The following is a 13,856-nucleotide window of genomic DNA, read 5'->3' as shown; positions in this document are numbered from 1 at the left end:
GTACTCTAAAAACTTAAAACGCTGATAAAAGAAACTAAAGATGACACAAAGAAATGGAAAGACATTCCATCCTCACAGAATGGAAGAACAAATATTGTTAAAATGTCTATACTACCCAAAGCAATCTGCACATTTAATGCAATCCCTGTCAAAATACTAATAGCATTTTTCACAGAACTAGAACAAACAAGCCTAAAATTTGTATGGAACCACAGAAGACCCAAAATAGCCAAGGCACAATTCCAGGCTTCAAGTTGTATTACAAAGCTGTAGTAATCAGTTATCTCTACACCCAACATAGGGCTCGAACTCACAACCCCAAGATCAAGAGTCCCATGCTCTACCAACTAAGCCAGCCAGGCTCCCACAGAGCTGCAGTCATCAAAACTGTATGGTGCTGGCACAAAAATAGACACATAGATCAGTGGAACAGAACAGAAATTCCAGAAATGAACCCATAATTATATGGTCAATTAATCTTCAATAAAGCAGGAAAGAATATCCAATGGGAAAAAGTCTCTTGAACAAATGATGTTAGGAAAACTGCACAGCAACTTGCAGAAGAATGAAACTGGACCACTTCCTTACACCATACACAAAAACAAATTCAAAATAGATTCAAGACCTAAATGTGAGTCAGAAAACCATAAAAATCCTAGAGGAGAGCACAGGCAGTAACCTCTTTGACAGCAACTATAGCGACTTCTTACTAGATATGTTTCCTAAGGCAGGAAAAAAAAAGCAAAAATAAACTATCAGGACATCAAAATAAAAAGTTTCTGCACAGTGAAGGAAATAATCAACAAAACTAAAAGACAACCTGTGGGATGGGAGAAGATATTTGCAAATAACATATCCAATAAAGGGTTAGTATCCAAAATATATAAAGAACTTACAAAACTCAACACCCAAAAAACAAATAATCCAATTTAAAAAATGGACAGAAGACATGAACAGACATTTCTCCAAAGAAGACGTCGAAATGGCCAACAGACTCATCAGGAAAAGATACTCATCATCAGGGAAATGCAAATCAAAACTACAATGAGATACCACCTCACAGAATGACTGTCAGAATGACTAAAATCAAAAACGTAAGAAACAACAGGTGTTGGCAAGGATGTGGAGAAAGGGGAAACCTCTCGCACTGTTGGTGGGAACGCAAAGTGGTGCAGACACTCTGGAAAACAGTATGGAGGTTCCTCAAAAAGTTAAAAATAGAATTATCCTATGATCCAGCAATTGCACTACTAGGTATTTACTCAAAGAATACAAAAATACTAATTCGAAGGTATACATGTACCCTGATGTTTATAACAGCTTTATTTACAATAGCCAACTTATGGAAGCAGCCCAGGTGTCCATTACCATTAACTGATGAATGGATAAAGATGTGGTACACACACACACACACACACACACACATATACACACTGGAATATTACTCAGCCATAAAAAAGAATGAAATCTTGCCATTTGCAATGACATGGATGGAGCCAGAGAATATTATGCTAAGTGAAATAAGTCAGAGAAAGACGAATTCCATATGATTTCACTCATGTAGAATTTAAGAAACAAAACAAACAAACAAAGGGAAAAAAGAGAGAGAGAAATCAAGAAACAGACTTAATTACAGAGAACAAACTGATGGTTACCAGAGGGGAAAGGAGTACGGGGTTGGGTTAAATAGGTGATGGGGAGTAAGGAGTACACTTGTCATGACGAGCAATGGGTGTTGTACAGAAGTGTTGAATCACTATATTATACATCTGAAGCTAACATGATACTGTATACTAACTGACTGGAATTAAAATAAACTTTAAAATAAAAAAATTTAAAAAGAAAGGACTTAGAAGACATTTAACTATAAATAATTAAAACATTTTTTAAAAATCTATGGTATAAACTTTTCGAAGTGTTAGTGAAAATTTTCTTAATAACGCATGCCTTTTTTATACCTATGTTTTATAAAAGATTAGTATTTGGAGTATCTTCCCAATAGACGGGCTCTTGGCACGTAACAGCTGAAAGTTCCTTGTGCACATGCACACATATGTCTGTGTGTATATTCAGATATACACATAATATATTAGACAAAATAAATAACACTGATATTGTTTTAAAGTGTTTTCAAAAGCATCACTCACTTCATCCTCAACAACTCCAGAACAGTGGATTCCCAAACTAAAGTTAATATTGTTGTATTTTATAGATAATGTGAGTAGAAGAAATAAATTCTCGAAGTTTTTATATCTTTCCCCAAATTGAAACAGTTCAACATCTTCACAAAAGCAAAAGAAACAAACCACAGTTTTTGGTAAATTTTATGTCCTAAACTGAAAAAAAGTTGCATATTAAGACTGACAGATTACACTTCAATAAAATGTTGACTAAAATAAATATTTGACCAAATATATTACCCTTAAATCCTTTAGGAATAGTAATTAAAACTGCATTTTTCTTGAGTAATAAAATATTAGAATTTACCAAATACCTACTGCCTCCTGATGTTTCTTGGTCCTAGTATAGTATTACAAGAATTATTAATAAGAAACCAAGAAAGAATCCAGGCTATTGTTATAAGGCTCTTCTGCCTTCTCAATCTAACTACAAATGAAATAAGCAATTATAATTCAAAAAATGTACCATCTGTTATCATAAATTAATCTGCACTATCAACATTTTATATGTTTTTACTGTAATAATATCCAACAAAACCTTTTTAAAATCACTGCACCGATTCCAGGCTGATTCTTGCCCCACATGCAAACTGAAGGCTGTTTGGCCAATTTGAGAAAGGTGTCCACCAGCCGCTGTTTCTGTCCATTGGGATTCACCAAGTGGAAGGTCTTCGCCAGGGTTTTTAGTTCAGGAGCAGAAAGCAGTTCAAGCACTTCAGAGAGTTCTTGCAACTCAGACTCTGAAATGGATTTGAAAAAAAACAAAAACAAAAACAAAACCAGAGTTTTAAAGATTTTACTATTTTCTAGCTCTATTTAAGAAGAATGAAGCTTAGTTAGATGCAAATATAATGAAATTCTACTGTAAAATTGTAATTAGTAGAGGCACTGGGTGGCTCCATTGTCTAAGCATCCTACTCTTGATTTCTGGCTCTGGTCATGATCTCAGGGTTGTGAGACTGAGCCCCGCATCAGGCTCTGCATTGGGCATGGTGCCTGCTTAAGATTCTCTCTCCCCCTCTCCCACTGCCCCGCCCCCCTCCCTCTCTTAAAAAGACATTGTGATTAGTTTGCCAAACCAATTATTACAGAATATGGAAAATAGGTATCTCATAAAAGTTAGAAAATAGAATTTCCCACTAAAAAGCAAAGGAAAGTCTGAATAAAATAAAGACACATACGGATAGCTACTATGTTTTGGAAATCCTCCTAAAAAACTCACTGGTGTATTTGCTCTCTGATTACAAGGCCTCCAACCCCGTCTCTCCCAAACAGGTCAGAGAGTAAACTTGACCATCAGCTCTCCTCCCTCCCCACAGGCTCCGGCTGGACACCCTTTCATGGGTTCACTCACTCAGCATACATCGACATGTCTGCCATTATGGGAGCCAGACACCATGCTAGACCCGGGATTCAGCTGAGTCAGACCTGGCTGGTGTCTGCCTTCAAGGCATTTACAACTTAGGGCAGTGTCTTTTTCCTCCATTTGGTAACTAATTATTGGGTGCACACTGCATACCAAGTAATGTTCGATGGCCTTGGGCACACTATAATGAACAAACAAAGTCCTGACCCATCAGGAGTTCACCTCCTTGCATAATAAGCAAGTCTACGTGTCATGTGCTGATAACTATTATAAAGAAAGACAAAACTGACGAAGGCAAAGCGAACGTGGTGGGAGGGCTGGCTATGTATGCAGGGCAGTCAGGCAAATCTCTGATGAGCTGACACAGAGCAGAGTGAGATGAAATGAGGGAGCACGTGCAGGGAGCCAGGGAGCGTGGGGCAGCAAGTATGAGGCTCCGAGAGGGGAGTGCACCGAGCACGCTGAGGAACACCAAGGGCTCTGCAGCGCTGGTGGAGTGAGCAGGAAGGGCAGCAGAGCCCGGGCCCACGGGCTCGTGCACATCGACGGCAGGACTTGGACTTGATTGAGTGCAACAATGAGCCACTGGGGTTCTGGTTTTGTTGCTTAAAGGTCATTTAAAGGTAAGTCAAGGCTCCCCTGGGATGCCTAGCAAACTTGTGAATTTATGAATCTGTCCAAGTCAGGTAAGGACAGAAGCTCCCAGGTGACCCTTAGGGCACTGACATGCGGGAAGCAGTGCTCCAAGCAGGGCCCCGCGTCCCGCTGCCTAGTCCCTCACATTCGAACTTCTTCACGGCACCTCTCTGCTTTGCCCCCAGCCCCACCACCGCACCTAACCTCGCCTTACTAACCGCTCTCCTCAACAAACTTCCACACAGACACCACCTGGCTTTTGCCTGATTTGCTTATTTCGGTCTAAACTGTCAGCAATTACCCAAGACTCCCATTCTCCCTCCACCTACATTTCCAGTACAATACTACATTCAGTATGGGTAGGTGCTCAAAGACAAGACCAGCAAGGCTACCTAACAGTCTCCTCGGCTTAAATCAACGAACTTCGAAACTCTAAGAGCTCTATGTGTGTTCAGGAGGGGGTGGATGAAGCTTGCAGAGGCAATATTAGCTGCAAGCAAACGAGCTTTATTCTATCACAAAGATGAGGTGTCTGAATGAATCAGATTCCTGCTGGAAGGTGAGAGCTGAGAAGGAGGAGTTTCTCTGGTGGCCCACAGCCACATAGCTATCCAGAGAGGACTTTATCGTCCTAAACATGAGTCAAGAAAACAACAGTAGTCTTCATCCAGGCTAATAATGGCTTTAACATGAATAATGTGTTGTCCTAAGGTTAAAAACTCAACTAAAACAAAAACAAAAACAATTACTATTTACCAGGCACCAACTGGGAGAGGACACCATACTAGTTATCACCACTGTTCTGCAGGAACTTAGTTCTTCATGTCCTATTTTCATTTTACATTTCCTTTGACTAATCATACCTGTCTGCAGAAAGCCTGCTTGCTGCAATTCTCCAACCACAGGTGTTAGGTCAGAGGCAATCTCTTCGTATTCCAATTTATTCATCTTAATCCAGCCGAATTTACGTTGAAAAAGTCTTACATATAACTTCTGACCACTAGCTGCAATAAAGTTAAGAAAAATAGTGAAAAATCTCTCTCTTCTCAACACAACCAATATTCACGTTTTAAAACTGAGTTTAAAAGTAAAATACATTCTATTAAAAATACACTTATGCTGAGGCACCTGGGTGGTTCAGTCGGTTAAGCATCTGACTCTTGGTTTTGGCTCAGGTCATGATTTCATGGGTCATGAGAGCAAGCCCCGCATGGGGCTCCACAGAGAGTCTGCTCGAGAGTCTCTCCCTCTCTGCCTCTCCCCCCATCAACACGCACACTTGTGCTCTCTCTTAAAATACATCTTAAAAAAGTAAGTAAATACACTCAATGCTTGCTCAAATGATCTTCCAAGAAAATCTTTCTCTTCCTTTGGAAAATATAATTTATTTCAGATAGAAGTCCCCATGGAGACATCTCCTTGCCCTGTGTGCCTGTCACCACAGGACAGGAAGAGCATCCAGGGTGGGAAGCCCTGGGCCAGCTCTGCCACTTCTGAACTATACATGTCTATGAACCTCACTGAGACTCCATTTTCTCTTCTGTTAAAAAAAAAGGGGGTCTGGGGCAATAACACCATCTTCCCAAAGTTGGTGAAAAAATTAAACAAGATGAGGTATTCGATTATTGGTGGATCAACCACTAAAAAGTTCCAATATTGATAGTGGTTATTGGCCATTTCAAAAGTTCGAAGAACCAGGATTCCCATTTTCCAGCCACCACCGTTTTTCCTCCCTTAGAGAAGCCCTGCCCAGAATTCCAGTTATTCTGTTCTCTGCTTTCAGTTTAATAGGCATGATTCTATTGTTGGCTGAAAATAATCTGAAAAGATTTTCAAAATATGTGTAGCTTTGGTAAGGCAGCCATCCCTAACTCAAGTGATCTTGGTAAAGTTATTTAATTAACCTGATCACAGTTTTCCTGTTATCTGGATTATCTTTAAATTCATGCCAATTTAAAATGCTATAATTATACTTCTTAAATCTTCAACTTTTAAAATCCCCCTTTTTTCTTTAAAGAGGCCAACTCGATTAGCACTTATTTTCACACAGAGACATTGCAAATGGTATCTGTGGGGAGCCACACACAAGAATCTACAGAACTTGCACTAGGTAAACTAGTCATACTTCTCAATTATACAGAAGCACAGAGCCATGGAGTACTCGAATGCTCACACGAATGCAAGCAGCATCCAACCAAAGATCTGTGACTTCTGTAGTTAGAAGAGTCAATGTGGTGTCATTTATGCCCATGTTCTGGTGAGGACAGCGCAAGTGGAGATGGAGGCTGTGTGGATAATTTATGCAACTGTGCCCAGAGAAGTATCACTCACATGTTAAAAAGTAATACAAAGACTGTAATTCCACTGTTTACTTAAAACAAAAACCCTCCTCTTGAACATTACTGGTAATGTTTATTTTTTTTAACTCAAGAGTCAGACCTGACTGCAAACCATGAGAGATCAGTGTAGCCCCCAAGTAAGCTTTTCCTACCTCAGGGGGAACTTGGCTCCATAAAGCCATCATGGCCCGTTGGATTAGCAGTGCAACAAGGGTGACTTTTGCTCCAAATCTGCACTGTCAGCACAGAACCACCACCGGCTGCCAAGGAACTGAGCATAGACCAATATTTTTAAATGCACCAATTTAGCCTGAAAGTTTCCAATTCCTCCACACCCTGACCTTAAAAGGCAGGGCCCAGAAACCTAAAATATTATCGGAGGAAAAAAATATGCCTTAATATACCTTGGTTTGTTCTTTCCTGTATTTTACTTCATTCTTGAGAAAATGGTATGTGAAAACAACAGAACCTAAGTTAAGCTTGATTACATGCTCAGAATGCAAAGGACCCTTTTCTAAATCACTGTATTTTTTTTAACCTGGAAAAGGCTGTTTTACAACCTTCAAATATACATATAAAGGAAAAACAGCTGCTTCCATTAAAACCAAATACAGCTTGTAAGGAGATGATACCACAGAAGCAGACATTACCAGACACAAAATCCTGTCTCTTTTTCAAGCATATTCTTCTCAAACCTTGTAGCTGGCTGATTTCCCTGAGTATTCCCAGAGGACTCACAGAACCACACTGACTCCTTGTGGTCATTAGATTACTGGCCAAATCAGGACAGCAAATGGAAAACAAAAACTTGGAAGCACACAAGGTTAAGATACCTGATAACTGATAAAATTTAGTTACAATTTCCTGCTCATGTTCATCGAAGAGCATCCTATCCTCTTCGTTCTCAAATACAGCTTTCAGCACCACCAGGAAACTCTGAAGGTAGTAAGGATGACTTGGTGGTACTGTAATTGTTCTATCAGGAACATCACAGCTTGACCCCTGCTCCGAAGGAATTCTGCAAGTGATTTCATTCTTTAAGTCACTGTCACCTTCCAGAAGGTCCTGGATGTTACAACCTTTAGAATCATCATGTGTAGAACTATGAGATTTTGCCTCCCAATCTGACAACTGTGTTTTAGCATCTGAAGCAACAGTCATTTTTACTTCTTCACAACTACCTGCCTCACATTTTTCAACATCTTTACCATCTATTCCTGTGATAGTCTCGCACTCAAGACTGTCCTCTGAAGTAGATCTCAATGGATTCCCAGGAGTTAAATTTGGTGAAAATAACACAGAAGCGTTATCTGAGAAGGCAGGGGTGAGGGGTGATCTCCCACATTCCTGGGTAGCCTTTTGGCTTTCAGCTTCCAGTACTTTAGTGCCTTCTACAGTATGTTCAGAAGTTCTCTGTTCCTTAAGAGAGTCACAGGTAAACACGTTTTCCTTTTGAGAACTGTTCTCCAAAATTTGATCCTCGTCCTCAGTCTCTGAACACTTATCAACTGGGCTCCTAACCACTGTGGACGAGGGACTCTGTGGACTCTTACTGGCAAATTCTTCATTCCCCTTACATATTGATCTTTTAGCCTCTATGTATCTTCTGGACAATTTAGATGATAGGCTTCCCAAAGTAATGACTTTCACATTATGATGTCTCAGCTTATCTGGACTTTTGCATGCCAAGTCATTATTATTTTTAAAGTAGGGGCTGGTCTGTTTTTTCCCCTTTTTTGCTGAATCACTTTGCTCAGGGGTTAAACTGGTCTTTGATGGTGACAACTTTTCTGGCGTTACATTTTCTAAGACAGTATTGGTTAAATTTACTGGGGACCCATTTGAATTCTCTAAGCCAACATGCCTCAGATCAACTGGGGCAATGTCATCATTGTTAGCACACTTTTCATCAAGATGCCGGTTTAAGTCGTATCTCAGCACCATTTTACTACAAATGGGGCAGGCAAGTTTAGCAGGCGGGACATTGTTAAAAAACGAAATAATAGAGTTACACTCATTTTTTTTAGTTTTACTGATTGATAAACTCCTACGAGCTTTTTTCTTCACAGGAGATTTCCCTCCGGACATAATGAGTATTAGAAAAATGGGGTGTTTCCAGGAATAAAACCCAGGATATCACTGGGGAAAGACAGCACTGGTATACTTTTACGTCCCTGACTTGAAATAATAGCAAGTGGGATTCTAATTCTATTTGACTTCATGTTTTTCATTTAGTCAATTTCTTCTCCCTACAAAATAAAACAACACGTGGATTAAAAACGGTTATGAATTCAACAACGTGGCGGCGGGGGGGGTGTAAAGTAAAACATGCAAAGGCAGTATCCCTTGAGATAAGGAGGAAAATCCTGGACTTGGGACAGGGCTCTACTTCCAGGTCTACATGCAATCTCGGTGTGACCCTTAGCCATAAAACGAGCCCAACCCTGCTCCGCAGGGATAATTTCTGAGACTTCTTACGCTCTAAAATTATCCATTTTTTTTTAAAAAGGGAAAATCCAACTATTCCAGATCCCTTTTTAAAACCACTGCATCAGTAACTGTTTCCGGGCGAAGAGAATGCCTATCTGCACGATCCCCAGAGTCCCTTCAGTCTCACAGGCCGGTAGAGAGGAACCCTCCAAGTCGCGGGCATCTGTCAACACGCTTGGGGTCCCCAGTGCAGCTTCGGCCACCGAACTTCCGAGGCTCTGGGGAGCACGGCCTGCCCCTCCCCCTGGGGCCGCGTGCGCGCACCTGGGACTCGCACCTGGGACTCGCACCTGGGCTCCGCCACCACGCCCTCCCGTCCGCCCTTCCTCCCCCCTCCCCGCCCGGCCGCCTCGACCCGCCCGCGCGATCCCCTCGAGCCCGCAGCGCCCACCAGAAAGCCAGCCCGCGACCCCAGCGGGCCGCCCCGCGCTTCCCACCGGGCTCCGCGCGCCCAGGCATTCCCAGCCGATCCCCGCGTCTCGGCTCGGCACAGGCTCGGCAAATGGAGGCCCGAGTGATCGATCCTCCTCCCTTCCACAGTAAAGGCTTTCCCCCCCCATCCAGAGGGGCCGAAGCGGGCCGAGCTGTCCGGAGGCCCCCCCGTGCAGCCCCTCCTCCACACCTGGAGACATGCACTCGGAGGGAACCCCTGTCCCGAGCCGGTGGGAAGGTGGCCTGTGGCGGGGCGCACTCAGTGTCACGACGAAGCGGCCTCCTGCGGGCAGATGCACGCGGGGGCGCCAGTGGCCCCGCGCCCGCGAGTCCGCGAGGAGGGCTCAGCGCGGCGCTGGACTTTCCCGTGGATGTGCTGCCCGCCGCCTTGCTGCAGTACCTGTGACTAACCTCAGGAGCAAAGGAACAATAAAATGTAGTCAAGGAGTTAGGAGTAGTGAGTGTGGAGTAGTCATTATTCCTGGTTTTCATATGGCTTCATTGTGAAGTTATACAGTTTAGTGTATAATGCTGCTTAACAACGGAAAATTTTACCTGAAACAGAAAGTGTATCACTCAGCTCTTGAGCACCGACACCAGCTGGTGCCGTCCAGCATCCCCATGAATGATCCAGAATGCCTGAGCGCAGGGGCCCCGGGTTGCCCTTTACCAGTGCTTATATCTGGGGCCAGCACGGTGTAATTACTCCGTAAATACGTGTGAGATGAATGCATGAATAAATGAGCAGGCCACAGAGAAAAGGGACATGAATAGGGAATTCACCAACAAATATGTATTGAGTGCCTACCTCCTGTCACGTAATGTCCTTGATGCTCGAAATATGGCAGTGAACAGAATGAGGAATGGGAGAAAAATCCCTGCCTTCGGGTGGAGGATGCATTCTGGTGGAGGAAGACAGAGAAAAAACAAAAAAATCAACGATGTAGACAATTAAAAGATGAATACTTTGACGAGAAAGCCAGGAACCTCAGGGGGAGGGCAGGGAGGAGGATTACAATATGAAAGAGTGGTAAGGAAAGGCTTCGCTGAAGAAGGTAATCTTTGAGCAGACTTGAAGGAGGTAAAGCAGTGAATACTTGAGAGAAGGGAATTGCAAGCAGATGAAACAGCAACAGGTAGTGTTCCCTGAGGTAGAAACTTGCCTAACAAATCTAAAAACACCAAGAAAGCCGAGACAAGTCACTGGAGCAGAAGGGAAGTGAGCGAGGTAGCAGAGGGCAGATCATGTAGGGTACCAAACATTTTCTGTAAAGGGCAGGTAATAAATGTTTTAGGCTTTGCTGGCCATAGGGCCTCTGGTCACACTGCTGTTGTAGTGCGAAAGCAGCCATAGAGGATATGTAATATGAGTGTGACTGTGTTACAATAAAACTTTATTTACAAAGAGCTGACCACATTTGGCCTCTGGCTATAGTCTGCTGACATTTGATAAAAGGCCTGGCTGGTCACACGGATTTTAGCATTTACTGTGAGTGATATGGAGGAACCACTCCCCCTGTTAAGCATAGATGATGGGGAGAGATGATAGCGGCTTGGGTCAGAGGGCTAATGTTGCAGTTGTAAGAAATAGCCAAGATTCTGGATACATTGAGTAGGTATAACCAACAGAATTTGTTCATGGTAGGGGCGCCTGGGTAGCTCAGTTGGTTGAGCGTCTGCCTTTGGCTCAGGTCATGATCCCAGGGTCCTGGGATGGAGCCCCTCATTGGGCTCCCTGCTCAGCGGGAAGCCTGCTTCTCCCTCTCCCTCTGCTGCTCCCCCTGCTTGTGCTCTCTATCTCTCTGTCAAATAAATAAATAAAATCTTAAAAAAAAAGAATTTGTTTATGGTAAAAGATGTAAGGTATGAGGGAAAGAAAAACTTTGGCCCATCAACTAGAAGGATGGAGGGGGAAAAAAATCAAGAGTTCAGTTTCAGACACATGTCAGTCCACTCACAGACTGGATGGCTTACAAATAACAGAAATTTACTTCTCACATTTCTCTTGGCTAGAAGTCCAAGATCAGGGTGCCAGCATGGTCAGGTGCTTCTTCTGGATCCCCGGCTTCTCGTTGTATCCTCACAGGGTGAAAGGGGCTAGGGAGCCCTGTACGGTCTGTTTTATAAGAGCACAATTCCCATTCACAAGGGCTCCACTCTCATGACCTAATCACCTCTCAAAGGCCTCACCTCCTAATGCCATTACATTGGGGGTTAGCATTTCAACATGAATTTGGGGCAGGAGGGGTGGGGCATACACAAATGTTCAAACCATGGCAACATGTAAGTCTGAAATGCCAATCAGACATTGTTGTGGATGAAGACACTTGAATTTATTAATTAAATCAGGTCAGGAAATAAAAATTCGGTAATCATCAGGCTTTATATGGTATCAATATATGATACCACAGAGTGACTACAAATAGAGAATTAAAAGGTCAGGAAGACTGGACAGTGCAATAAAAAGAAGGGAGATGAGAGTGAGCCAGCAAACGAGTCTGTGAAGTTACTGGTGAGAAAGAAGGAAAAGAGCTAGCTTCCAGAAAACCAGGTGAATGATGTGTGTTGAGGATTGGGGGGGGGGGTGTCAGATACAGCTGGAATGGAAGATGAGCATTGAAGGCAACCATTAGATCTAACAATGTGGAGGGTATTTGGTGCCTTTGACAAAAGCTATTGTGGAACAGTGGGATGATTGAATAGGATTCAAGAAAGATGGGGAGACAGGAATTGGAGACAATACAGGGACCCATTCAAAACCCGAGTTGGTATGAAGATTATTTTAAGCTGAAGGCATTTGGGATTCAACAGATACAGAAAGAAGCCTTCTTGGAGCTTCCCTTGTCTGACTAAAAGAAACTTCTAGGAAATAAGGCTGCCATAAATTCCCTCTTTGGGGAGGGGGGTGGATGGGGGTGGCTTTTATTACCAGGAAGGAGACCTAGAGAATATCTACCATAAATTCTCTCTCCAGGGAAATCTTATGGCCACAAAAATTGAAAAACCACCCCCACCTGCATGAACAACCATTATCACAAACTTTCTGATCTCCCATTTGTTCTTCTAGAAACTCATGTGCTCTTCCCCAAAGACCTCTTCTAGCCCCTTCCTTTCCCTAACTTTAACCATTTATCAAGCTACTTCTTTTGTAAGCTCCCATAAGTATATGAATAATTTTTCCTGTTCATCTTCTTTTGTCAGTTTAATTCACAGGCCCCCAGGCACTAAATCTAAGAGGGCAGAGGAAAAGTTTTTCCTCTCCAACAACAGGAGGTGTAGACTTCCAGAGGTTTTGTAATGAAGGAAAGCAGAGAGGTATAGCAGAGCTAAAAGGGGAGGTGGGGCTAAGAGTTTTGTTTATTTAAGATGGGAAAAAAACCAGTATGTTTATATGCTGATAGGAACATTCAGGCAGAATGAAATCTGAAGCAGGAGAGAGAAAGGAGACTTGCTGGAGTAATATTCTTAGGTAGGTGAGGGGATGGGATACAGTTCACAAGTGAAGGGGTTGGCCAAGTAATGAAATAAATAGCATAGCACAAGAAAATCCCAAACTATTTATGGGAATGCAATAAATCCAGTCCCCAACACAGTAAATGTTGTAGGGAACTGAGGGAAATCTGACTGTTCAATAAATGGCTTTTGAGAATAGGTTACCTATGTGGAAAAATGAAATTGGATCCCTACCTCACACCAAATAAATACAAAGATTAAAAGGCTAACGAGATTAAAGTTAACAATTGTGAAAAGCAAACTTCAAAACTTTTAGAATTCAGGCATTCCTCAGAGATATGGGTTTGGTTCCAGGCCACAATAAAGTATCACAATAAAGCAAATCAAATGAATTTTTTGGTTTCTCAGTGCATATAAAAATTATGTTTATACTACACTGCAGTCCATTAAGTGTGCAACAGCATTATGTCTAAAAAAAAAAAAACTATGTATGTGCCTTAATTTAAAAATACTTTATGGCTAAAAAATGCTAACCATCATCTGAGCTTTCAGCAAATCACTGATCACAGATCACCATAACAAATACAATAATGAAAAAGTTTGAAATATTGCAAAAATTACCAAAATGCGACCCAGAGACATGAAATGAGCAAATGCTGTTGGAAAAATTGTGCCTATAGACTTGCTCAACACAGGGTTGCCACAAACCTTCAATTTGTAAAAACGCAGTATCCAAACAATGAATCATGGAACACTACATCAAAAACTAATGATGTAGTGTATGGTGATTAACATAACATAATAAAATTACATTTTAAAAAAAACGCAGTATCTGCAAAGCACAATAAAGTAAAATACAATAACATGAGATATGCCTGCATAAGAGATAATTTTATTATCTTGAAGGTATTATAGGATTCCTTAAATAAGAGAAAAAGTGCTACCATAAAATAAGAGATT

At 42.0% G+C, this 13,856-nt stretch overlaps 1 protein-coding gene across 5 annotated transcripts in view; it reads right to left on the bottom strand.

Annotated features, from left to right (window-relative positions):
• Window positions 1-9,497, bottom strand: part of FAN1 (FANCD2 and FANCI associated nuclease 1) — a 31,991-nt gene extending 22,494 nt beyond the window's left edge. For all 5 annotated transcript variants that reach the window (XR_010404904.1, XM_054513368.2, XM_045899556.3 and 2 more), the window contains exons 1-4: window positions 9,403-9,497; window positions 7,355-8,770; window positions 5,046-5,186; window positions 2,719-2,920 (exon numbers count right to left, since the gene is read on the bottom strand). Coding sequence is in view for 4 of the 5 variants with exons in the window: in XM_054513368.2 (XP_054369343.1) it covers window positions 2,719-2,920; window positions 5,046-5,186; window positions 7,355-8,609 (1,598 nt within the window). In the remaining variant the exon portion in view is untranslated. The remainder of the gene's footprint in view (window positions 1-2,718; window positions 2,921-5,045; window positions 5,187-7,354; window positions 8,771-9,402) is intronic.
• Between the last annotated feature and the right edge of the window lie 4,359 nt (window positions 9,498-13,856).

The sequence above is a fragment of the Mirounga angustirostris genome, unplaced genomic scaffold (genome assembly GCF_029215605.1).
Source record: "Mirounga angustirostris isolate CCGP_5_RB_7025 unplaced genomic scaffold, mMirAng1.0.hap1 SCAF_9, whole genome shotgun sequence".
Taxonomy (NCBI): domain Eukaryota; kingdom Metazoa; phylum Chordata; class Mammalia; order Carnivora; family Phocidae; genus Mirounga; species Mirounga angustirostris.
The sequence above is the reverse complement of the archived record's forward strand: the minus strand, read 5'-3'. Positions and strand labels throughout refer to the sequence as shown.